The sequence below is a fragment of the Brienomyrus brachyistius genome, chromosome 21 (genome assembly GCF_023856365.1).
Source record: "Brienomyrus brachyistius isolate T26 chromosome 21, BBRACH_0.4, whole genome shotgun sequence".
In the NCBI taxonomy this organism is placed as follows: domain Eukaryota; kingdom Metazoa; phylum Chordata; class Actinopteri; order Osteoglossiformes; family Mormyridae; genus Brienomyrus; species Brienomyrus brachyistius.
Window position 1 is genome coordinate 13535625 of NC_064553.1, and position 27135 is coordinate 13562759.

Consider the following 27135-nt stretch of genomic DNA (forward strand, 5'->3'; position numbering starts at 1 on the left):
TCACCTGTGACTCACCTGTGCTGTGGCAAGTCATGCTGACAGCGTCTCACTCCTGTCAGTAGGGACGGCTGGCGTCCTTTGGCCTCTTGAGCTGCACTTTTAGCCGCTTCATGCCGATCTGGAAGCCGTTCATGGCTTGGATGGCAGCCTGGGCACTGGTGGGGTTGTCAAAGCTCACAAAACCTGCAGGGGGCGACGGCAGAGAGTTACGTTGTCTTGTTAACGGTGTTATCGAACTCGCGAGGCAGAAGGAGCGCTGTGTCTCACGTCACCTCTAAAACGACCGATCATAAATGCCCCGGCAGCGTCGACACCAGCTGGGGGACACAGCACCCACATGGACAGGCTTGAGCCTGGCCTCTACAGGCCCCGGGAATAAGCGGACATTGAGCACCAGAAGTTCAAGGTCACAGCTAATACACAAGGTCAGGGGAAGTCATTCAAGATATGTCTGATGCGGTAAAAGGTTCTCTCAGACATGCAGGATGGTTCCCACATAGACTTCCACTTACTTTGTTTTTTTCACGAAATTGTTTGCCTTTTTAGCAAGACTTTTGTGGCCCTTTTCCTCTGTATGCTGTGCCACAACCCGGCGGCAGCACTTACCAAAGCACTTGCTCTGGTTGGTGGCCCTGTCCATGAACACCTTGGAGGAGATGACCGTTCCAAAGGGCAGGAACGTCTGCATGAGTTCGTTGTCCCCAAACTCCTGTGGCAGGTGGTAGATGAACAGGTTACAGCCCTCAGGTCCTAAAACGGGAAACAGAGAGTCACACATTCATCTAGCATGTGATCTCACAGCCTTTCGGGCCCCGATTTCCCATCTGGGCCCAGTTAAAACTGTCATACTGACAGTCGTTACAGCGGCCGCTCGGCCTCATACTCTGAGAACTTTATTATAGTCACCATGTGAAATTCTGTTCGCGTCTCTTTTGTATTCACAATTATCTATGAAATTATTATAAAATGAAAACGTTATTTCACATGAAATGGAAATTTCACACAAAAATGACTGAAACGAATGAGATACAGTAAAATGAAGCGTAGATTTTGACTGAAGACGTGAATTTAGGGTCAGTGTCATGGAGGGGTATTAGTTTGGTATGGCCCCCCCAAAATGAGCCATCGTGCCCCCCCTCAAATGCCACCCACCAAGGACACGACTCATATTTTTTTTAGTTTATTTTTTGATAAAAGCATTTGTCTTACTACAGATAAACCTCTGTCTCCCCCAGGGGCATGGCTACGGATCTTCTGCTTACCCGAAGCCCCCCACCCCTGAATTGACAACTTTTACCACCCCCACTCTTCACATGCTCCCCTCCAGATTTGTTCTGGCACCAAAAGACTGAAGACTACAACCCCATTGCCATAAAACGCGCAAAATGCTTTTGACTGTGAAACAATGCTGTATATTCAGGGATGGACATGACTGGTACGCAAGTATGCATTCACCTTTAAAAACGATACGCGTGACAATCAATTGTTTGTAAAAGCGCTGCTATGACAAGAAAATGCCTTGCATTTTAACCTGTAGACTGCAAATGAACTAGAGTTAGCATATAAAGATTAACATGCGTTATATTTTGTTTTCATAGCAGCGCAAATGCACATAAAATAAGTATGCATTTACACTGTTACCACAATCGATTGTTGCATCCCTATGTATATTCTGCAATTAAAACAGCAACATAGCCAACAATGAATACAAACAACAGTTTTGTTTTAAAATGTATCATTCATTGATAAGCTCCTTTAATAACCAAACATTCCATTGTCCAGTTTTGTGGAGCCAACGCTTCACACTCACCTTCCCTTTGCTGCTGCTGCTGGATCACCTGAGCTGCTTGTGGCAGTGCTTGTCCAATAGGGGTCAGTGTAGTTGCCGGGTAAATAGCTGCCAGAAAGAGAATATATTTGCTTTCAACTAAGCTTCTTTCAGAAACGCAGCTGCAAATGATATTCACATCATTCTCATTGTGAAAACTTGATTTGATAAGATAAAAACAAGGTTGACTGCATAATAGTCATAACTACATTTAAAATACGTTGCAATTGAAATAGTGTATGAAGTACTACATTGCAATACAATTACCCTTATAAAGGGTCTATGAATGGCTTATAATTAATTTATTAATTAGTTTGCAATGCTTTGTAATTCATTAATAGACAATTATAAACAATTTATAACAGTTTATACCATTTATAAGTGGCATAGGGAGCCTTATTGTAAAGTGGTACCATATATTAACATATATATAATACAGTGAATGTGTTTTTGAGGGATGCTATGCGGATAGGGTTTACCAGTGTACTGCTGCACTCCAGTGAAGGCCTGTTGGAGGGTGTCTGCAGCTGTGGGGCTCTGGCCCGAGTAGGGGGACAGGCCGTTAGTGTAGACGGCCTCTACCGCCGGGTGGCCGTTGGGCTGAGGGGGCAGGCCTGCGAAGCCATTCACGATGGGCGTGACGATGCTGGGCACGGCGGAGGTAGCGATGCTGGCTGGCGGGGAACTGAGGCCTGGGAGGGTGGGTCCAGGGGGAGGGCATGAGCCGGCCGGCACAGGGGGCAAAGACAAGCCTACAGGTAAGAGGGGTCCCACTGGGGAGCTTTGTGAATGCTGCTTATTACTCTTATTACTGGCATATAAATGGGTTTAGATAAAATTTTCGTTAACACTTTCTACAAATATCTATAAGAATCTATGAACACATTCATAACACATTCATAAAGCATTATAAACATCTATATTCATAACAAGGTATAACACATTATAGCCATGTTAATTATGCATTATGAATGCTTTATGAAGCTCTTATCTATAAGGCACTGTAGATACCTTCATAATGCAGTACAAAGCATCCTTAATGCTTATACCAACCATTATCATGCATTATGGAGGTATTATAGTGCATTATAGATGACAGGGTCAAGTGCTACCAAACATTCATGTAATTTTTTTGTATGTATGTAATTTTTTTTTCACTGTATGGCTTTAAAATACTGTATTCAGAGGAGACACGGAGCATTCAGTCAGACAGAAAGTCAATGTGACTCTCAGGACGTATGTTCATGGCCAGTGGTTTGTGGCTGGAGTTAGGGTTAACCTGAGAGCAGCTTCAGTCTGCAGCAAAGATGCTACTGAACTGATAAACGGGTTGCTATGGAGACTCCTGTGCATGCCGTCTCCGCAATCTGACACCAGCAGGACAGTAAGTGGCTGCATGCGAACAAAGACACACAGGCATGACGGCCACATAATGAGATGCACGCAGTCACTCACAAACACCCCTGATTGCCAAGTAAATGCATTGTTTTATGGTCCCCAAATTGTTAGACCCCCCCCCCCCCCCCCCCCACGCAAGACAGGGTGAAAACTAAATCAGTTTTGGGAGTTTCTGTGATGCAGTCATGCAGCGAGACAGAGGAATGGGCTGTGAATTTGAGATGGGAGCAAACAGAGGAATAGCTGAATGAATACTATGTGCTGAAGCATTTGTGCAGTAGGAAAAGTACACAGCGTTTCAGTAACTGCATACACTGCATACAATAAAGAGACTAATGACATTTCAAATTCTCCATATAATTTCCCATAAAACATTCTTGGAGAAAACATGTTCTAAACTTGGCAAGAGGAATTAGCCTTTTGATGATCCGACCATAGTGGTCAGAGACTGTAACAGACAGTTTAATTAAGGTGCAGTGACGTAAACTATGGTCTGTATTATAAAAGATACAAATGCATTAATTAGCCCTCCACGCACCAGTAATTAATTACACATTATTTTAATTGCCAAATGTTTGCCAAACCAAATTCTCAGACTTTTGTCTTAATTAAGTAATGGAGGGCATTTCTGAAAGGCATGAAAATGAGCTCAAAGAAAATGCACCTGGCAAGCCAAAGGCAAAATGCAGCAACTATGCTGGCAATGAAACTGAGAATAATGGCTTCAGAGTTTGACTCTCCCCACATAGTGTACTTCAGTGTTTCCAAAACTGGTCCTCGGGGACCCCCCAGACAGTCCATGTTTTTGCTCCTTCCGAGCTGCCTGCCAGGCAGTCCACATTTTTGCTCCCTGCTAGAGAGTCCATGTTTTGTCTCCCTCCCAGATCAAAAACATAGACCATCTGAGGGTCCTCAAGGACTGGGTAGGGGAACAGTGGTGTATTTATTCATTATTGAGCATACTGTAGTTGAACTACGATATTTTGTTACAATGCAAGAAAAAGGGTAAGAGACCCGATATCTGTCAGGTCGTAAAGAAAGATAGTTTCGGTGTCTTGCCTTGGCAGGACAGAATTGTACACGAACATTTCAGTCAGCATGAAGGAACAGCATGTTGTTATTGTTTAACATATACTGGTCGCACCAATAGAGACACCAGCTGTTAGCAAGTATTAAACCAAATCAGTTTTTCGGTTCATACTGCCTCATATCATAAGTTAAAAAACACTTCACATTCATTTATCCATCTGTCAACCACTTATACATTTACTGGATATTTCATGAACAGAGAATATAAATAACTTTTCAATCAATGCGCAATTACAGTTTTACAGCCTCGACCTGAGCTGAAGACACCGAGTCCCTGAAATGACTCTCCGTTTGCAAAGTATTTATTGTGCTAATTATACATTCAGATGAACAATGAGATGATGCATCCAAATGGGAAGCATTGCGCCCACAGTAATCACTCATTTGTGCTTCCATCAAAGTGTGAAATTCACATTAAATCAAAGATGCTCTCATTTATTTTTCTAAAACTAAATGCCATTATAAAACAACGGGAGCTGAGTTATACACACGCATGGCCTGTCATTTACATGTAGATTACATGTAGGTTGCGTGCGACTGTTTATTGCACTTCTTGGTATAACTTTGAGTGACTGCTTTACTAAATTCCAGAACTTTCTCCTGATTATCGGAGAACCTTTGAGAAGTTTGTGTCAGGGCACGACAACCTCTCTCTCTGGACGTCAGTAAGACTATGGAGGTGCTCACTGACTGTGGGAAGCCAGGGCTGGGTGTGTGTGTGTGTGTGTGTGTGTGTGTAAACTCCCGGGAGTCACCCTCACTGCGGACCTTAAGTGATCACACCAGGCTTCAGCTGCTGTCATGAAGCTCCTTTGGTACCTCTACTTCCTGAAGCATCTGAGGACGCCCTGGATGTCACCTACAGCCCTCACAAATGGTGTACACCACAAAATCCACCTCAGGAGCTGCATTATACCTTGGCATGGCAGCCGCTCAGCACAGGATAGCGAGGCACTACAGAGAGCAGTCACAGAGTACAGGGTATCGATGGTACATGGTCTGTGACATTCTCACCACACGGCGTCTCCTCTTGAAGGTCCAGAGCAGTGTTTCCCAATCCGGTCCACATTTTCATGGACTGTCTGTGTGTGTGGACCAGCTGTGGGTCCCTGTGGACCGGATTGGGAAACACTGCTCTACACACATCCTGTATGGGCAGTTTCCCTCCCTATAACCAGCTGCTCAATTCCATATATTTAGACACTTTTTTTCTTTGATCCAAAGATCCTAAGACTACTCAACAGGCTACATTTACATTTCACTATAATAATAAAACTGCTAAAGTGTGAATGTTACATAATGGTCTTTGGTCTGGGGCAGGAATTTGTAGCACCCAAAGGAAAGCTGTGTAACACAGGGAAAACAGGCAAAGACAGACAGACAGACAGACAGACAGACACACACACACACACACACACGCGTGCACTCACAGAGGGAGTGAGACATGAGCCCCCCCCCCCCCCCCCCAGCCCTGGAGGTGTTAGGCACTGAGCCATTGTGCTGCCTGATAAAAGGACTAATGCGACTCAGTATTAATGTGTCTCATATTAAGGATGCTGTGGGAATGAAGGAAGATTAAAGGGCATGGAATTAAGGTCCTTTCATTCACCTCAAGACAATTATTAACAATATTCTCTCTGTCTCTGCAGCCTGGAAGGGCAGACCACAGTCTCAGATCATGTGACCTCATTTGCAGGCCTGTTCGGCCCCTCACTGAAGTGGAAATGGCTTCAGGGCCCAAAGAAAGATCATTCCACACACACACACACACACATACACACACACACACACACAGACACACATATATCTACTGTATATATTTTTTCTTCTCTCAGAGACATTTCAGCTTTACAGCCAGTTTAGCTTCGCAGGGTTACTCTCACACCAAGACCTGTATCGCTCTGTTGTAGATTAAATGACAGAGCGAAGTCAAGGCTGCTGTGGAAAATCACATTCCCAGTTTTCCCAGTATAAAAAGCACCAGCAACAGCAAAGCCCTGTGTAAGCAGGGATAAAATTCCGCAAAGACGACTGCATAAAGCAGGAGAAACGGAAAATAACATCAAAATTCAGCTACTGTGCACAGATGGGCAGTGAAAGGATAAATGATTCGACTCCTAGTATGTTATAGAAAAGAAAAATATACTTCAGAATAACCCTTAACTACTCTGACTTCTAGCTTGGACTTCTGACTAAATATAAATGGTCAAAAATGCTTTGACTGTTTACCTCTTAAACAATAGCCGAGCTCTTCAGTATTACAACCTGATCGAGGGTCTGATTGCATCATAAGGAGAGAGATAAATAGTCAAGTGAATGTAATGATTTACTGTGGCTATTTGGTGGGAAGACAAGCATTTATAATATTTGCAAATGATTGGCAATAAAAATGGCAAGTTACACACATGCACAAAAGGTACAAACATGGTTGAGCAACACGAGATAGGTAGGCAACTGACTATCATTTATTTAGTGAAACAAATACACAGCGATCAGCAAAACATTCAAAAGTTTTTGATACTCTGCTCGAAGCACAACACAACACAGCGCACAAAAACCAATCATGGAACAAAAGCAATTCAACACAATGACACCTATATAATTCATAATTGAATAAATCAGCACAAAGGAAATGGGTATGATTTTCCTTGAATGTAAAGGGCAGAATGAAGTTACTCACCTGACACGGGGGTTATGGAGGTGGGTGGCAGCCCGTTTATGTTGAGTGCCCCCACCTGGTGGATCTGAGTGGTGGGGAATGCCACACTGGGCGTCATGTAGCTCCCATGCGTGGCGGCCATGATGGCAGCCTGCTGCTGCATCAGCTGCAGGAAAGAAGAGGAGGAGGAAGAGATAGAGACAGAGATGTCAGTCACACATTTCGACATCTCTCAAGCCTGACTCATACAGCACCTTGCTCCTCTCTCAGTCCTTGGTCTCAGTCACTTAGACCAGTGTTTCCCAACCTGGTTCTCGGGGACCCCCAGACAATCCATATTTTTGCATCCTCCGAATTGCCTGCCAGGCATTCCACATTTTTGCTCCCTCCGAGCTGCCAGCCAGGCAGTTTACAATTTTGCTCCCTTCCAGCTGCAACAAAAACGTGGACTGTCTGGTAGGGAGTATGGAGGGATCAAAAATGTGGACCGTCTTGGGGTCCCCAAGGACCAGGTTAAGAAACGCCACCTACTATGATCTTCTAGAAGGAAGGATGCAGAAATAAAGCAGATGGTCATAATCACATTGTGAAGGATTGGGAAGACCATCCGACGGAAGTCATGTCTGCTGTCAATTATGCAGCCTCGCATGCAGATTCAGTCTGGGAGCCAAAGTGCGTCCTCCACCTAAATGAATGCGCTTCCAGCAGCTGGTGATTTCCGGGGGATGACAGTCATTTTATTTGGCCTTGCGCATTATTTTTGCTACAAGGGAAGTCCGTTTTTTTTTTTTTTTTTTTTTTTTTTTTTTGGGGGGGGGGGGGGGGCATGATTTATTTATTCTCTGACCGCAAGTAGACTTCGAATGTCTGCCATGGACAGGAAAGTGGAATTGCTTTGGGCTCAGTTTTCATTACTGCGGCTGTAACCTTTTCTCTCTCTTAATAAAAAAAAGGGATGGAGGGTAGAAACGGGGCCTTGCCCCCCCCCCCCACCCCGCTCACACTTCCCACTTCAGCGTCTGATTTTTTATAGCCACCTGATGGCATTATTCCAGCCCCCCCCCTCCCTCACACCACCCCGGTCAACACACATGCAATTGCCTCTTTATCACATGGCAATTATCTGGGTGGCACTGAACCTCCGGCCACGACTCACTGAACTCTCACACGTGACCGTGAGTCAGGGGGTGGGGGTCACAGGGGTCAGGGGCAGGGGGGGCGGGGCAGGGATGGGATCTCATCTATCGATACTGGGCACTCTGCCAGAAAGTGATGGGGTTAGTGCAGAGAGCGCGCCGTTGTGTTTGCGTCTATCACAGCATCTTCTGATGACCGTTCTGGGCCCCGTTTGCTTCTTCTTTCTCCTCATTCTCCTTTCTTGTCATGCTGTACTTAGCCCTTTGGCCTCTCCACTGCACTCAATCAAATATTCCTCCCCGAACCTAAGAGGAAGAAAAGGGCTCTTTATCAGATTTGGAAATCCTTCGTCATACCGATTCAACTCTGAGAGAAGGAGAGGAGGCCACTCAAGGACGCGGCTGCAGATAGTCAGGAGGACCAGCGCTAATGTGCAGGAAAGGCGATTCATTTTCCTCAGATCTGGTTTCAGAAACAAGCCTCTCTGTGTTCAGTGATCAAACAGGAGGCCTTCTTCAAGACTGAGCAAAGTCACCAAAGCAAATTCTGTCCTGAATTAAATGATAGGATGTCATATAATACAATATGTGACCTGATATCCATCCATCCATCATCCACCCATCCATCCATCCATCCATCCCATGATAGATAGATAGATAGATAGATAGATAGATAGATAGATAGATAGAATGTGTATTTATCACACCATGTATATACTGTACAGTTGTCTAGCACTTTCGATTAGATGCCAAACTGCATTTTGTTGTCTGAGTAATTGTACTTTGCACAATGATAATAAAGCTGAATCGGATCTAATCATAGGGCACAAAATATGGGTGAATTTTAGCAATGCCCATTAGTCTAAGTTACGTGTCCTATTATGGCAGGAAACTGGAGTATCTGGAGGTGGTATTTGCACATAAAGGGAGTGTAATCTGCTCTACAGATTATAAATGAGTTACAGGACTCTTTATGTAATCTGTAATCCTCGGATGTGTGTCATGAGGAAGGTTGGCCAACAGAGGGCAACAGTGGCCTAATTTATCAACCAAGTGCGGTTACCCAGGCAGATGGCTGCCCTTTATCTGCACATTAGGAGCCGCAGCTATTGTGGTCCCCTGGGCTCGTGGGACTGAGCCATCTCTCCGGGTCCAGCACAATTCAGCTGGGTCTGAGCTGCTCGTGCTGCTCGACTTGGACCCAGACAGGTTAAACTGAACCCAATTTAAAAAGCAATACTGACGGTACAATGGCCACATAACTGATATTTTAAGATAATCATTTGAAATCGCAGCACTTTCCCCACACATTTTCCATCATCTTGACGGCAGCTGGTGTCTAACTCACACACAGATGTTATATATCAAAACGGTGTTACACAGCATCTGAGAAGTTGGATGGTTTTAATTCACATTGTCATTGTCCCCCTACATTTATGATGTCACCAACCCACTCCAATCTGATTGAAGTCCAATTTGTATTTACAAGTCTAGCTTTATAACCCGGTTTTATGTACTTTCAGGTCCATACTTGAAAGACCCGACACCACCAATTTTACCATAACATTGGATTCCCTAAACAATGTGTATAAAAGGACAAGGCATGTGGAAAGTCCACGTCCAAAACCAGAAAAATAGATGATAGCAAAAATTATTACACTTATCATGAAAATGTTTATACATTGCTTGAGCAGAACAAAAAACACCAGCAGTGACAATGAATGGGTGTGTACAGACTGATGCGTTCAGCGAGCTTAGATTTCTAGTATGTGTTTATTGGCTTACTGCTCAGTTGACATTATGACACATATCAATCACTGGCGCCTATGATCAAAAGAAATCACAATTATCTCTGAAATCCAAGATTTCAGGTCAACCCTGCGAGCTAATATCCCTGTAGCACGTTGTCCACAGTTAAAAATTCATGTACATGTCATGTCATTTACATCACATTTTACATCATGTGAGCCAACCCCCGGATTAACCTGTAGGGGGCGCAAAAGAAACATAATTGTGCTGGTTCGGCCCGCATCACAAAGGCTCTAGGGTCCATTTCATGGGCATATGGATGGAGAAAATCTCTCCGGGGTTGTTTGGGACACCGTTTAAGGTAATACCTCCCCCCCTCATCAGAAGTGTACAGAAACATGAACAGATGAAAGATGGCAGCAAAGAGGTGGATACCCTGATTCGCCGTCATTCTGCGTCAAAGCTGAAATGACAGGTGTGAGCATGGAGCAAAGGGGATGGACGATTTGGCGTGTTCCTCCCGTGAGCTACCGCTACAGAAGCCAAACAGAAGCACATTTTCCCTTTTCAGTGCTGCTTCGGCGTGAAAAGCGGGAGGAGATGATGAGCAGCAAAACAACGGGCTGAGTTTACGTACAAATAACAGCGGGACTTATGTGGCTGGAAAAGAATCATCGTACAGTAGATTAAGGACCCCCAGAATTGCGTGAGAACAGCATTCTGGGTAAAATTAATAAATCAAAACTGAACACTTAATCTGCTTATAACTGACACCCTCTCACACACATATTTATAAGCTTTACTCTTATTTTGCTAATTTTCTTTCTTATTGTCATAGTTGTATTCCACTAAATCACAAAGATTTGACAAACAGAGAAATATGTTACTTAAATATCTACAGAAATAGAAGTTGAATGTGACAGGTATGTAATTACTAGCCAGTCATACAAAATGTGATGATCTGTCCCCCGCAAACGTCGCTATGAAGTCCTTTGAACAGACCCTCCTGGGGGGGCTTTGTGATTACTGAGCAGCACGGTTAAACTGACATGTGAACAGGGGTCAATTTCTGAGTATTTATGAAACAGCCAGTGTAATTATGGTAATGCGTCATTCAAAGGCTCTTTCAAAACACAGCTGACAAGGACATTGTGCGTGGCCATTAATTTTTCTTTCATTTTAACAAACATGAAGAGTCATTTTTCATAGTGAAATACTAGAGCAGAAAGTAGGAAGACATTATGGAGACCTTGAGGCCAGTGAGGGAATGGTGCACGGAGGGTGGGGGTGCTTGTTAAGGGGGAGTGACTACCCACAATGCTCTGCTCCCTGCTCTGGTCTCCATTGTGTGAGAGGGTGTGTGACCGAACAATATTATAGCTATTCTGGGCTGCTCAGCCTACATGATTAAACCCTGTCAGTGTATGCGTGCGTGTGTGTGTGTGTGTGTGTGTGTGTGTGTGTCTGTACACATATACATTAACTCACAGCAGAAGGAGCTGAAGTATTTATTGCTATCTGAAGGGCACCTGCTCTGGAAGCCATTCTGCTTCTAAAAGCTGCAGTTCCTGTAGGACTGGAAGCCCTGAAGGAGGCCGATGGTTTTATTGGGCGACCATCATCGCTCTGTCACTGTCATTCCATCTTGGCCTTGGATGCACAAGTCACGCCGAGTAGGAGCGTGGGGACACGGAGCAATAAAGTATGGTGTGAGACAGGGTGGTGAGGGACAGGGGCGGGGCCACAAGGGTACCGGCACCAGCTTAAAGCTGATTGGCCACCAGCGTGCCCCTTCACCTGTCACTCATCGATTCAAAACATGTAATTGGTTAATGATAAGGTTTGCTTCTGTGTATGAATTATGGCCCCTCTTATTTCCTACACCTTAAATCCTAGAATCGCCCCCAGCGAGGGACTGAAATGGGGCAGTCTGGGAATATTGTCTTAGGATTGTCCAGTCTGCCGGTGGGAGCGGGGCAGACTTACAGCGTGGGCATAGGTGCTGTAGGTGCTGAAGGGCAGGGCAATAGCCGGGTTGAAGATGCCGAACTGGCCGACCATCTGCTGCATGCGACGGATGGTGCGCTCCTTGTCTGTGTCGGCGAACTTCACCACCAGGCTGGAGGAAGCACCCTGGCAAGAGTAGCAGATTAGCATCGCTCCTGCCACCTCCCATGCCTTGTGGCCGCACTCCCAGTTAGCGATATTCGCAGCCACATTCACCTCCACTTAGCAATACCCACAGCTACACTCACTCCCAGTTAGCGATATTCGCAGCCACATTCACCTCCACTTAGCAATACCCACAGCTACACTCACTCCCAGTTAGCTTCAGTCGCAATACCGAGGAAAATTTCTATGTTCTAGGATTCCTAGAACATAGGGTAGATTTTATACAATGGCTTTTTAGTTTTTCAAGAAAGAGACCTGAGCTAGGAACCCCCCCTACTGCTAACGTGTGATCACTAACTAACTAACTAACTAACTAACTAATGTCCTGGGCTGGGTTGGCTTGAGTCATTTCTTTCTCTTCCTTTATCATAGTGAGTAAAACATGGACTGTCTGGAGGTCCCTGAGGCCTGGGCTGGGAAACACCACTTTATCATTTTATAATGCGTCTCTGCAGACCCCCTGCAGCTGCACTGCAGACACCCAGGGGGTCACAGACACCAGGCTGGAAACCGCTGTCATAGAAAATTTCCAGTGGCATCTTAATTAGCACAGATAGTATATTATCTGTTGGTTTGCAAGCTGTACAGTTCAACGGATTTTCCTCCAGTGCGTAAAACATAGGAGTCGCTCTACGATAATTACAGAACACTTCCCTTGAAGTGCATTATTAACACTTGTTTCAAAGATGATTACCATAATTGCTCAATTAATCAAACACATGAATAATGTTGTGTGCAAATAGTGAGAGTGTCACTGACTGGTTCCCACCTGCCCCTCTTTCCTGATATTTTGTATATACTGACGTATTTCGATTTGCTTCGCAACGTGACCTAGAGCAAAAACTGGCTGGCTGGTGTTTTTTGGTCTTTTTGCCAGCTTCATTCTGGGTTTCCCCTGCAGCCTTGTCATTTCCCATCTCATATCCCTGCAAAGAGGATAAATTGGCATCGGACCCTTATCTGTCCTACTGATTTCACATGTCGCGTGTTTCCATTCCGCATTTTCTGAAATGTCAATACATGCAGTACAGTGAAGGGTATTTTTTTTTTTGCGATTGTGTATTTAGCAATGATACATTTCAGAACTTCATTTGAGTTTTTGTGATAAACTGGCATTCTGTCTAGGACAGGGGTGTCCAATCTTATCCGCTAAGGGCCGGTGTGTATGCAGGTCTTTGGGATGACCTTCAGGTCAGCTGTTCAAACCCAGGTGTGAGGACTCTTCAGCCAATCAGTCCTCTAATCAGTGACCTAATTAGGGAGTTGCAGTGAAAACCTGCATACACACACCGGCCCTTTGCGGATAAGATTGGCTGCCCCTGGTCTAGGATTTCCGCTGCCTCACGCTGTGTGATTTCAGGGATAGGTTTTGGGTTTTCTAGAACCCTGTACCCAATAAGCAGTTATGGAGAGAAGGTGGATGGAGCAATGACTGGATATGAAGAAATATAAAGTGTAAAACTCTGGGACATCATTCATGTTATTTATTTGTTTATATATATCACCTTAGAAACAACCAGTAAAACGTAAAACATTCATTTCACCTAGTAATGCATTGAAACTTAAATGACAGCTCCGAAAGAGCTGTTCTGAGTTAAAAAGTTCATTGGCAAGCAGTCTCATTGGTTGCTTTTTAATTATTAACACTTTAATATACAATAACATAAAACACCAAACATTTGTGTTTAGTATCCTTTTGGGAGCCAAAGACTGCAATTACAATTAATAACAAAATGGCAAGGAGAGATCTGAATGAGTAAATGACGTGATCAGGAGACTTAATAGAAAGGAAATGTCTGTGTGGAAAATATGTTGTGTGGATTATATGAGATGTGCAGGTTATAACCACACATGTAAATAATTACAATTTCTGGGTTAATTGATTTAAACATTCTGGTTATGTTCAAATATGGTTCGCACCTATGGACAGGCTCATACTGCTGAGTCAAATTCCTCTGTGGACACTGTCCTGCTTCACTGGGAGTCTGCATTTTCAGATAAAGCTAAACCACATATACTCCACTAAGTACATTTTATCTGATTTGTACATGTGTGTATGAATGCTTGATTTTTCAAAATTAAATGTCCTGCAATCTAAACCATTTTCTGCCACTTTATCTCTGCGCTTGGAGCTCAAAAATGTGTGTGTGTTCGGTGTCTGGGGACGACTTGCCCATTTGTGGATACAAATCGTGGCAATAGAAACTGTGCTTGTCTGGAATCATGTGAAACAGCTGCAGCTTGTATGAAACTACAATAAAAGAGGGTAACTTTGGTGGAGTTTATTTTATATAGCTGTTTTAAGAGCCTGTTGATTTCTAAACATCCACTTAATTCACAGTATGATTTTACTAGTGTTTAATATCATTTAAATTACTTTGTTTCTTGTCTTATATTAATTGCAAATATCTTATATCGTATAGAATAATATGTCAGTTTAACTGAGAAAAATATATTATTTGTCATGCAAGGTAGAGATGCAACGAGAAATTCTCGTTGAATATAAATAATAACAATATTTAATCAATGGAAATAAAAGCTTTGCAGTTCTTGCAATAAAAAGTTTATATTAAAAACAATTTGGCATGCATGCATTAGATAAAGAAAAATGTAAAGGCAATGCCCATAATTTTTTATTTTTTTGCAGAATTACTGTAAGTGTATTTTTGTGCTTCTGTGAGCTTTTATGTGTGTACATGTTCGCCTGTGTGTTGTCGCGATGTACTTACTGGCATGGTCTGGCTCCCGTGTAGTGCACTGATCGCAGACTGAGCCTCAACATGTGTAGAAAACTTCACAAAGGCACAACCTGCAAGAACACACAGGCACAAAGATCGTGACAAAGGCACAGCCTGCAGGAACACACAGGCACAGAGATCGTGACAAAGGCACAGCCTGCAGGAACACACAGGCACAGAGATCGTGACAAAGGCACAGCCTGCAGGAACACACAGGCACAGAGATCGTGACAAAGGGACAGCCTGCAGGAACACACAGGCACAGAGATCGTGACAAAGGCACAGCCTGCAGGAACACACAGGCACAGATGCACACACAGACCTGTACTCTTGTCTTTGTGGGGACCGTCCATTCATTTCCATGAGCAAAACCCTAATCCCAGCAATGACAACCTTAACCCCTAACCAGCCCTAATCTTAACCCTACGTAACCAAACAAAATACTAGTCTTTTGGCATTTTTAGTTTATTGACTGCAATCACAGGTTTTTATAAAATAGAAAATGGTCCCCACGACATTTGAATAACAGGTTTTTAATCACATTTGGGGACATTTGGTCCCCATCATGTAATGTATATCTGACCCACACAGACTGTGATAAACACACAGCCAGAATGTCACAAAGCAGCCTGTCAAAAGAGATACACAAATAGATTTTCACATCACAGGCTGTAAAGACACACACATTCACACGCATATCCAAAAAAATTAATTTACAGGATATGGAACAGATTTGAAATGTAACATGCACATTACATTCCCAGTCACATATTTTCATATAACTCTGAAATTGTTTCGACATCCATTTTTTTTCCCCTTCGACTTTCATTTGACCGCAAATGTCTGTGAGGCAGAGAGCTGTCACTTTGGCTGCGGGAATAATTCCACGGCAATTTTCGAGAAACGCTACTGGGGACCACGTCCCGTAACGCCGTCTCCTGTAATGTCGTCTCCTGTAATGTCGTCTCCTGTAATGCCGTCTCCCGTAACACCGTCTCCTGTACCGTCATCTCCTGTAACGCCGTCTCCTGTAACGCCAGTCCTGCCCCCAGGGATCAAGGTGAAAAGTGCTGGGATCTCGCAGCCAAGCTGCTAATTGAACCGCACTCTCTCTGGAAAGTCATTCCGACGTGTTAGATGCAGCACTGAATCAGAAGATTGCATAAGTGCTTCGCTCTCTTCCTCCATAAATCCGTCGGTTGGATCGGATACATGTTGTAGCTGTGTGTTTCTAATACCTTGTTAAAGTGCAATTGTAAAACACATAAAACTTATTTAAACCACACTGTGCCTCATGCTGTCACTCATGAGAGTAGGATGTAATTCTTTGTTGCAGAAAAAGGTGGCTACAGCAGAAAAATAATGAAGATTTATGTCAGTGTTTTACTGCCTTGAAATCAGAGAGGATAAAATAAGTGCACTTAGGACTTCTGCCAGGGCTCAGCAAGACTGACCTTTGCTGTTTCCGTCAGGACCTCTCAGGACGGTACACTCCTCGATGACTCCGTAGGGTTCAAACAACCGGTACACATCCTCTTCAGTTTGCTGTTTGTTCAGCATTCCCACAAACAGCTTCCTATCTTCTGGAACAAGAAACAGGCAAGGGGTTAAACCTGCTTTTTATTTATTTATTTTTTTTTTTTTTCAAGCGTTGAAAATGTTCAAAATATATCAGTCTGGAAAGTGGTCAGGAGCATGAGGCAGAACTTATCAGATGCCAGCACAGATAGACCAACTGCAGAGCTAAATCCTGGAAGTTCTGGAGTTGCGGTGAAGTTCAGACGGTTTTGCCCCCTGCCCAGTGCCTAGGCAAGCATTTCATAAAACATTCACTGGGTCTGTTTACACGCATCCGCCCAAGGCAAACTTGGAGCCCCGCTGGTAGGGGGGGCTTGACCGCGTGCACCAGCAGATTCATGGTGAGCGTCAGCAGGTCTACAACTAAACCGGACATCATCTTATTGCTGCACAGAGGAAACTTTTCTATTTTTTTTTTTGCTCTTGGGTTGGCACCAAAGGAGTGGCACCCTCATCATTGCAGATGCGCCCCCCCCCCCCAGGCTCTATGGAATCTCAGCAAGACTCACGAACCCGAAGCCCTTTCTGACTCGGTCACCCCCTGCGGCACACAATATACCTCTGTGAGAACCACAGGGGGTACCAGTGTGCCCCCCAGGTAAGCGATGAGTATGGATCAAAACGGGGCCCCTGTCAGCGTGACACCTGCCACAGCCTATCACTCATCCACACAGAGCAGTGAGTTGAAGTCCAATCTGAGATGTTGGTCTTAACTATAATATAAGTGGATTCCCACTGAAATACTGACCCATGCACCTTCAATACTACATGTGGTCCCACTTAAAAGTCTGCATTCACTTGCTTTCGATGTGCTTGTCTCTATTTTAGCTTGTTATTCACCTTATAGCGAAAGGCCCCGGGGCAAAGAAGTAATATATTGAGAAGGGAAGTGTTCAGCATTTAAACATTTTCTCAAATTTTGCACTCCCTTAGCTTCGATGACAGCATTGCAGACTCTTGGCATTCCTTCAACCGGCTTCCTGATGTAGCCACCTGGAATGCTTCTCCAAGAGGCCTGAAGGAGTTTCCACAAGATCTGGGCCGTTTGGCTATCAGGGCATCCTGAACCAGTGCCTTAGGGTTTAGGTTGAGGGGATGGGGGGCCAGGTCATCTGTTACAGCACTCCATCTCTCTCCTTATTCACTAGATAACACTTACTACATAACCTCGTGTGTCCAGACATTTGTGTGGTACTGTATAGGAAGCAGAACATAGAATAAGCCTTCCATCCATCCATCCATCCATCCATCCATCCATCCATCCATCAATCAAGACTGATTACAATATATTTTACTGAACTGTAATATTTTCTAATGGATTATAGCTCAAAAATCTGTCGTAATGGAGGTCATTGAAGCCTAGCTTCACTTCTGGTATATAGATGCCTCTGTTGTGTTTCGCAGGCCTGTGTGTGAGAGTGTTTTAAAGGACATGGACCCCCCCCCCCCCCCGAGCCCTCATCCCCGTCTCTCACATGATTACACTGTACTTCACACGCTTTTCACGTCACCCACAAACGCATGAATGAGGTCAAGTATCATAGGAGGGTATTCCTTTTGTTTCACAATTAATTTGTTCTTCGCTTACACACGGCAAAAGCAATTTCAGTGTGAAAATAACCACCGTACACTTGCAAGTGAAGCAACAAACTTGAGAAAATTTACACTGATGTGAGATAATCAGAGCTTCTTAAGAATCAGCCAAAACAGAAGAAATGACAGTTCTTAGCTTCATATCACAACTGATTTGTCCTAGTAAACGTTGCCACATCTTAACAGACAGGAAATGTGAGCAGAGGGTAGTGTTAGCAGTTTATCAAAGGCATGCCGAGGGAAGCACGCCGGGCCATTTTCCCCGTTCACGATTTTTCATTCTAAGAACATTTACCGAATGTTATGCTTACGGTACGGAAACATTCATAGTGTCCAGTTTCCCTGATGTTCCCAGAATCCCACTACCACAACTACTGTAAGATTAATAACACGAAATCTAACAAAGGGCATATTGGAGCAGTAGGTAACACTATTAAAGGTCATGGGTCCAAGCTTGAATGGTGTATTCGCAGTAGACACAGACATGAAATAATATTTTAGTATGAAACAATATTTTTCAACATTAAGTGCATGATTAAGATGCTGATGTAGCTCAAACCAGAGCTTGGCTTTGATCTGACAATGACCCGTCCAGGACAGGTGTATGTTTTCTACCTTGGTCTCCTACTACCTATTCATTGCACTGAAAAGTCCCATTTGGATGCATTATGTGTATTCATATTTATTCAATAATATCAGAAACTGCTAGCATGCCTCTCCTTCCTGCAGCTTTTACTCGCAAAACTGCAATGCCAAGAGTGTCGAGCCGCAAACATGCTGTATAGGGTAAAGTTGAGGAGATAATAAATAAATAACCCGTATGGATACGCATTAAAGCATGTCAGAGTTTTTTTGTGATTCCACATTAACTCAACCTGACTTCCTGAAGCAGTGTTGAAGGCTGAAAGGCTCCTTGCACTTTTATAGCCATGTGTAGGGAGCCCCAGATATTACACAAAGGTTTGCTCTCCCCAAAGCTGCCCAGCGCGCATTTGTATCGCGGCTCATAAATTCCACGCCGATAGTTTCATTCATAATTGGAGGGAATGAGGGGATATGCTCGCTTTTGGTGAATTATGATGTTGAATTTTGCAGGCACCCTCAGACCTCCTGTGCTTTACAAGGCTTCCCTTGCAAAGCTGAACTGCTTTCTGGGTGTGAGCGCCCCAAAGAGGAGAACCTCGAATAAGTCAACACCATGTTCAAGAGGAGATTTTGACAAAAGCTGTTTCCTTGTTTACAGGTCATTCATACACATCAAATTTATACAACTTCATTGCCTAAGATGTCTGTTTTGACTCTGGGCTAGTTGATCAGTTTTACTCAGTATATTGTGGGCTCGGCATAACGCATGAGATGGGAATTTTTGGGGAGTTTTGCAAAAGCTGCAGACGACACCCAAAAATTTTGTAACTCATAAATGGACAAAATATAGATGCAGTGCTGGTTTATGGCAGCCTCTCACGTTAAATATCACAATGATCTTTATATCTCTCGTTCAGCTTCACTCCCCTCACCAAGCAGACCAAGGGAACCAAAAGATTTCATGCAGTTTTCCCAGATCATGGGGAGTCTGTGCCCGCAAGCCCTTCCAATGTGGACGGGTCAGCTGCATTACCATTGATTTCTGTAATAAACAAAAGTATTTCACCAAATCCTAGGCAAGAGCTAAAGAGATGAGGATGAATAACAAAAACAAAAATATAAAATACAACAATAATATAAAAATAACCAAAAATTTGCAAAAATATATACATACTTTAACAAAAAAATGGGTTACATGCAATAAAGTTGAAAGATTTATAATCATTTCATCTAGTTTTGTGTTATTTGACCTTAGAACTGTTACTGTATAGATTTTTGCCTATTGATTTGGAGAAACTGGTTGGAAAATCATTAAATCAGAGCCAAAAATGACTTAATTTTAATAATTAATCTAAAAAGTATCAAATAATCTCAATTGCTCTACACAGAACAACAGACACTGTGTTTCATTGTAGTTTTAAATTAATATATATTTGTTAATTCTCGGGTTCATAAGAATGACTGAAAACTACGTAATGATGAAGACAGTGCAGTCTTGCCCAAGGCATTTTCAGTGGAGAGTGCAGAACCCAGTGGGCTTAGAGTCCTTAGATTCCTCTGCAGCAGTAAAGCCCTGAATGTGTAACTAACACATGTAGTTCAAGTCCCTAGGAGCAAGAATCGTGCCTGAGTGTAGGGTCTGACCAGAATCACTGGCTGAACTGCTGACAGTTAAAACTTACCAGCTGAATACTGAGTGCCTTCTCCCCCATCAAGGCACTATGACAAGACCGTTTTAACTTTGGGGACATTTTAACTCAATAGGTAATGAAAAACCTGCACGAAGCATGATATTTAGGAGGCTCCCAAGTGGGAAGTGGTGTTGCCACAGTGTTGTCATTAAAATACTTTCTGTCACTTTTATTCCATGTAGCTTACGCTCAGATTCTGGGTCTTCAGTTGTGGTGCAGAGTCGGGGGATGCGATGTTTCAGAAAACCGGAAAACGGGGATGAAAGGGTGAAATTACTATGCAAATCCCCACTCTGGGAATCTCATAAGCTTCTCAGCTTGGTTCATGTGAGAAAGAGACACGAGGATCTCCATGAAATTAAAAGTAAAATGAATTATGGCCATATGTTAGTCTAATTTCCATTGAATATGGTTCATGAGTTGTCAGTGGATTAGGTCAAGGTAATTACACCAGCTTCCTAAATCTTTGTTTGTCAAATATTAATTTATCTACCCAAACAGTACCTGATGACCAAAGTAGGCTTTCATGCATTTCACACATTATTATTTTCCCCCAAAATTTTCTTCAGAGTTTGTCTTCTGAGCCCAGTTAATGATATGCAAGCGAGTTCCAGGCCTGATACCATCACGTCAAGGGACAACAAGGCATCTTCGTGGGATAAATCCTATAAAGTAAGAGTCCATGTGGATGACGGTTCCTCCAGCTTTGGAATTCTTCACTGAAAGTGTGAGGCTTTTATGTTGAAAGGTTACAAATCAAGAATAAAAGTGGGACTAGGGCTGTAAAGCTCTTAAAGGGTGATCTTTTATGAGTTTCCAGAGTCTGAAAGAGAACTTAAACCTGTCCTTGGAAGTAAATGAATCACCCCCTTTAGCAAAGGGGGCTGGGGAGACGAGGGTAAGAAAAAACTGTTTAATCTTCACAAATCCCCATCAGGGCTTGTCAGTGCCTCTACTTTATGAGTTTAAGGGTGATGCTGACGCCCACATTAAGCCAAAGCTGTGTTTTCAACATCCACTGGTAACACTGGCCCAGAATGGTGATGTGGTTCAACTGAAATTGGCGCAGAGAGCTGAGAGCTCAGTGATTTGAAATTTTAATTTATTTATCAGATTATTCCATCTATTTAGCCTTCATCCAAAGAGATGTGCAGGCTTGACAAAGCTGGGTCAGATGGTCCTTGGAGTTGGTACCCACCACTGGGATTCAAACCAGCGACCTTCTGAACACAGGCCCAACATCCCAACCCACTGACCCATACACTCACCCCATGTTTCGACACTGATTTTCTACATCAATATAGTCACATTTTTCAATGTCTGGGTCTGGCTGCTCTATGACATCACTTTGCTCCTCCCATTCGCATTCCTATTTGAGGCAAGGCTATGTGCAAACTGGGGGGCCGGCGTGGCCCTCACCACTGGAACCTAGACGGTCGGCTTGGGAGGAGTCATCAGGAACCTCCAAAGCTACTTAGAACACAAAGACAATACACCAAGAAGGCTCAAGCGGAGCCTACTGCAATTATTCACTCATGAGTCTCAAAATGCTTTACGCTTTAAAGGCAATGCTGTAAAGTGATCAGCCAAAGCAGAACAATGAATTGCAGATAAACTTGCTTTCTGGAGTATTAGCTGGTACCCAGCATGAAAGAGTGGGCTTATGTAAGACGTGCCAGCCACACCGCTCTTGTGTTGTCTGCCCTGATAGCAACGTTTTGAAAGACTTACCCACTTCTGTAATTTCTCCTCTCTTCAGTAGCCCACTGAGCAAATGGCAGAGCTGCGATTCCAGCCCCCCAACCTTGGAGGTGCGAGACACCAGTTTGGGTAACATCTGCGCCTTTGGTCCCAGGTGGCCCAGTTGGGCTTAGCTTCATATGAGCAAACGCCTGCTGTTTGTGGCTAAACGTGCTATTAGCGGCCCTGGTGGCATAACCTAAAGCAGACTACTTTACACAGCAGTAAGACTGTAAGCTATTCAAGTGGCTTTGGCAGCTAAGCATCAATAATGTAACTCAATAATGTAATACTTGCACAGGACACTTGCGTCCAGCTTTTAGCCAAGACTAAGGGTACAGATTCATTATTCCTCACAGATTTTTCTGTAACCTTACTGATTATTCAATAATCTCACAGAACATCATTGTGGTTACTTACTGCAATATTGTGCTACTGCACTGTACTTGGGTGTGAGATGGCTAAGTGTGTTCAAAATTCACCACAAATGCACTGAGTACCGCAGCAGACACAAAAGCGCAAAGTATTCCTAGTGCATGCAAGGATCTATTGTACAAACGCTGAACGGTGGTACGATGACAGCGCCAGGAAAGACACAGGACTACAAACCGAATGACAAATTCGCAGGAACTGAAGCGCAAACGTCCAAGTGATTCTGTCCCAGAGGTTTCTGAGAAGGTGCTGTCGGGAATGTTTTTAGTGGAGAAAGGGGATACGTCAAAATGGAGAGTTGATGAAGATACCTGTAAGGACGATTTCAAGAGTCTAGAGAAACAGCACCGGCATGAATCAAAAACAACAAATAAACAGAAAACATGGTAAGTTGCGTAAACAAAAAAGCAACATTACATCAGAAATATCGGAGCATGTAAAAGCAGAGACTCCTCACCAAATTCCCCCTATTCATAATCTCAGCCCCCCCCCCTCCCTTAAATCTGCCCATTAAATGAGCTATACAGCTTAAACACATATTCCATTTCAGGTTGAACAGCAGTATGAGTTATGGAGAGCATCTTACACCCGTGGGTTCAGGGCATGCCTTCAAAAACGGCCAGATGTGCGTTTAGCTAATTCTGCTTGGTGTCATAATACATTCTGATGGCACAAAAGGGACGTCTCAGCAATCATTTCTATGTTTTTTTTCATGCAACTTGGCTTCTTTATAATAACTGGGAACTCACACAGCCTGTGGAGAACAGTAACAGAAAAGCCTTTCATGTGCCGCATCATCGCAATTATTTAGTTGTGCACTCCGATTAATTAATTAAATGTTCTGTGAGTAGACTCAGACTGCCCAGGCGGGGGGTGAGTAGGGCGAGAGTGGGGGGTTGTCAGCGCTGTCCTAGAAACTAAAAACAGAATTGCAAATACTACACCACTAAAGCACAGCACATCAAACTACTGTAATTCACACTCTGGCAGGGGATGGGAAAAAGCCCAAATTAAACATTCATGGATACAATTCAAGTGATACCAACCCCCCCCCCCCCCCTTCCCCAACCCCCACTCTGACAGCCCTCCAATCCGCCAGCAGCACCTTTTATCCCGCATTCTCACAATGCCTCAACTCCAAATCCCAGTCGTAGCACTGAGGCCACAAAACACAGCCTTTTTTATATCTGAAAGGGCGAAAAATATTCAAGCTTTCATTTGTTGTTGGCTGTTTTTTCATGTCATTCTCGTCGCTTTGTGATGAAAGTACAGTGGCGGCGCTCGCACTAGCCTCTTAACAAAAGGGAGCTTTGCATAGGAAATCGTGTTAAAACCTTGTGAGGGGACTGACCTTTTGTACTGGAAGACGACTCATTATGCTGCATTGTGGCTTGTCACACACACACACCGGACACACATAACTATTATCACTGTGGCCTTTCCTAAAGAGCATTATATATAAATGATGTTTGGCATTATGCATCCTCAGTCTCCAGAGAGGACTATCAGAGCAAAGCTGTCATATGTGCTTCACTGGTATCCGGAATATATGCAGGCCCAGTCTGGACAGGGCTGGTTCTGTGTGTTCGGTCCCTCTGTCCGTGTCTGGATCATGACCCTGAACCGGGTCTGTCAACTTTGGTCGGCTGGCTGGTGCGAGATTTTCAGTTCTGGACAGGTCTGCACACACATGCACACGCATTTACATGCATGTGACAGTTTTGTTACCTTGTAAACAGTCTGCAGGGTTTGCAAACTGCCCTAGCACTTTTGATGTAGCTAATTTTAGGTTTATAATGGAATAAGATAGATTTGCTGTAAGATTTCATGCGTGAGAGTCTGAAAGCGTGAGTGTCACGCCAGATGCGTGAGAGTTGGCAGCCCTGCCCTAAACTGTGGCCAATACCAGAGGGAGTCTGGGTGTAGGAACCGGGAGGGAGGTGCCTCTTGCTGGGAACATGGAGCACAGAACCATCAGCTTCATCTGGGAGTCCTTATGGTGTATTAAAAACCTTCCACAACTGCACTCTAGTTTAAATTGCATGGTTGTTGTACTCTAGTGGACATATTTATATTAAATATAATTGAAATGTTTAGATTTTCTCTGGACATTCATTAGCCTGATACTGCACATGATCTAATGTTACATAACTTAGATAAATGCAACTTGAGATCTGAACCACTTTAATCCACCCTCTTGTACCCTTAATCGACCACAGTCAAAACTCAGATTACTAGTCAGTGAGGACTAGCAAAGCCCATTAGAAGCAGAGCACTCATATTAGTGCTGAGTTAGAAAACCTCTAGGCTACTGTCCCTGAGTCAGACCTTCACTGTCTCTGGTCAAGAGAAACTCTGAGACACCATTGGAAGACGTTGGCCAAAGGAATATTTCTGCTGAGCGTCAAGCCATAATCTTTCTGATAGTCTGTGTGAGCTGCCCTTTGACCCCATCCTACCACTAGGGGCATCTGGGAACTCCAGCATGACACACCTGTATAGCACACTGTATATACGGCCCCAGCCTTCAGAGAGACAATTATCAATGTTTGTCTGTAGGACAGGGGACCATGTCTTTTGGTCAGAACTGGCTGCTTAGTGCATTTTAGCACAGTGCAACCCCAACAACAATCTGTTTTGTAGATGCATGTTGGGAATTATTGGCAGTACAGATGCTCCTCTACTTGCGACTGAGATACGTTCCGAATGGCCGTTCGTAACTTGAAATGTGCGTAAGTCGTTATTCAACATCATTTTAAGGGTATACGCAAGTACATAGAACTAGGATGCTGGGAATATGCACGGTACACTGCTGTGTGGCGGGAGTAGCGGCCAGAAGTCGTACTAGACGGAATTGGCGTGCAGGAAAAAAAAAACGATGTTGCGGACAGGAAACGGGAGCCCAATTAACACAATTTGGACTTACAGTCCTCTTTGTGCATATGTCTGAAAGTTCATAAGTTGAAAGTTTGTAAGTAGAGGAGCGTCTGTAACTTCATGCCTTTAAATCAAAATCTCATTCTGCAAAAACTGGCACACAATATCTATTCATACAGTGATACAGACAGTGGCAAACACACTTGGTGTAAAACAATAAGAACAAGTCACTGGCTTGTTTTTACAGTTTAAGACAGTGTTTTACAATCCGGTCCTCGGGGACCCAGAGTCGGTCCATGCAGAGAGCTCAGAGGGAGCAAAAACGTTGACTGTCGGTGGGTCCCCGAGGACCAGATTGGGAAACGCTGATCTAAAACACACCAATACTGCCTCCAAAACAAATATGCAGAGACCATGAAAATGATTAAGTTGCTCACTGGTGCCGTGAAACAAAAATCTTTGGTGGAATCCGATTATATCTCTGATTTATACTGAGGCCACGATCTAAATATTCCTTTGTTTGATCTGCCCACCTCCACTGCAACATGTTCATGGAGTATATGAGACAATTTGCAGGACCTTGCAACACAAATACATTTAGATTCAGTGGAGACGTCAAAGAGACTGGGAGTTTATTTTCAAGTACATTTTGTTCTCTGGTATGAACCAACAGGAAATAGGATCACCAGGAGCAGATCTGCAAATTGATGGTGCTTGTCCTTATGACAAAACTGGCCCAATCTAATCTCATAGTGAAGCCTAGCTCCTTAGAGCTCCAAGATTAGGAGTATTTTAACTTGCTTATTTTTAATGTCCCCAGTAAACTCTGATTAGTTACCATTTTCCGGACCCTCCATGTCTACCTCTCCCTACAGTGGGTGACATGGCTGTATCCTTAATTATGTTTTTATTTTCCGTAAATATAAAAAGTAAAATATTCATTCTTCTCCAGTATCTCACTAGGAGCTATGAACTCATTTTAGCAAAGTGGAGTGTTGATACAAAGTCACAGCCAGCAAACCAACTGGCCTGTTCAAACGTAGATCACTAATATCCAGAATCACAGCCAAGCCTGACAATCTGTTTTGTAGATGCATGTTGGGAATTATTGGCAGGAAAGGACTTCTACATGCAGGACACTTAATACTGCAATGGCTCTTGGCAGCGCCAGGAAGTACCAGGAAGCTGGTCAACAGAGAAGAGGGAGTACTTTTATACACACCGAAATTATATCCACCAAATAACTGGATGTGAAAGAAATTCTTACAAAATGGGCTGATTTGCTGCTAAATTATGGATCTGAGTATGCCTCTGTCAACCCAGAAGTGGACCAATAATGGGCCTTTCGCTCTTTGAGAAGATGGTCACTCATGGCATCATCAATCAATGAATGTTACATTTATATAGCGCATTTCAACACACCCGAAGTGCTTCACAGAACCAATGGGGAGCCTCTTCAACCCCCACCACTGTGTAGCCCCCACCTGGATGATGCGAGGGCAGCCTTTCTGTGCCAGTACACTCACCACACAGCAGCGAAGGCACTGAAGGGGTAGGAGAGAAATCACCAGCTAGATATAGGGGATGATTAGGAGGCCACATTTGAAATTTCCAAAGTGGACGATTTTTGCCAGGGCATCACGATACCACCCCCACTCCTTTAAAAGATGCCTCAGAGAGTCAGGACCTCGGTTTCACGTCTCATGTGAATGACAGTGCCATTCTTACAGCACAGTGTGCCCGTCACTGCACTGGGGCATTAGGATCCATACAGACCACAGAATGGGCTTCCCTGTACCCACAGTGTTCCTGTCACTGCACTGGGGCATTAGGAGCCACACAGACCACAGGATGGGCTCCCCTGTACCCA

The 27135-nt window shown here is 43.7% G+C and overlaps 1 protein-coding gene across 2 annotated transcripts in view; it reads right to left on the reverse strand.

The window, feature by feature from the left end:
* Positions 1–27135, reverse strand: part of LOC125717012 (CUGBP Elav-like family member 5) — a 109498-nt gene that overhangs the window by 1869 nt on the left and 80494 nt on the right. The window contains exons 4-11 of one of the 2 annotated variants that reach the window (XM_048989920.1): positions 16224–16349; positions 14761–14840; positions 11846–11992; positions 6996–7140; positions 2308–2520; positions 1811–1897; positions 607–750; positions 16–183 (exon numbers count right to left, since the gene is read on the reverse strand). In XM_048989920.1, coding sequence (XP_048845877.1) covers positions 56–183; positions 607–750; positions 1811–1897; positions 2308–2520; positions 6996–7140; positions 11846–11992; positions 14761–14840; positions 16224–16349 — 1070 coding nt within the window. In that variant the 3' untranslated portion in view covers positions 16–55. Of the gene's footprint in view, positions 1–15; positions 184–606; positions 751–1810; positions 1898–2307; positions 2521–6995; positions 7141–11845; positions 11993–14760; positions 14841–16223; positions 16353–27135 lie in introns of both variants that reach the window. The other variant, XM_048989919.1, reaches the window with a different exon arrangement.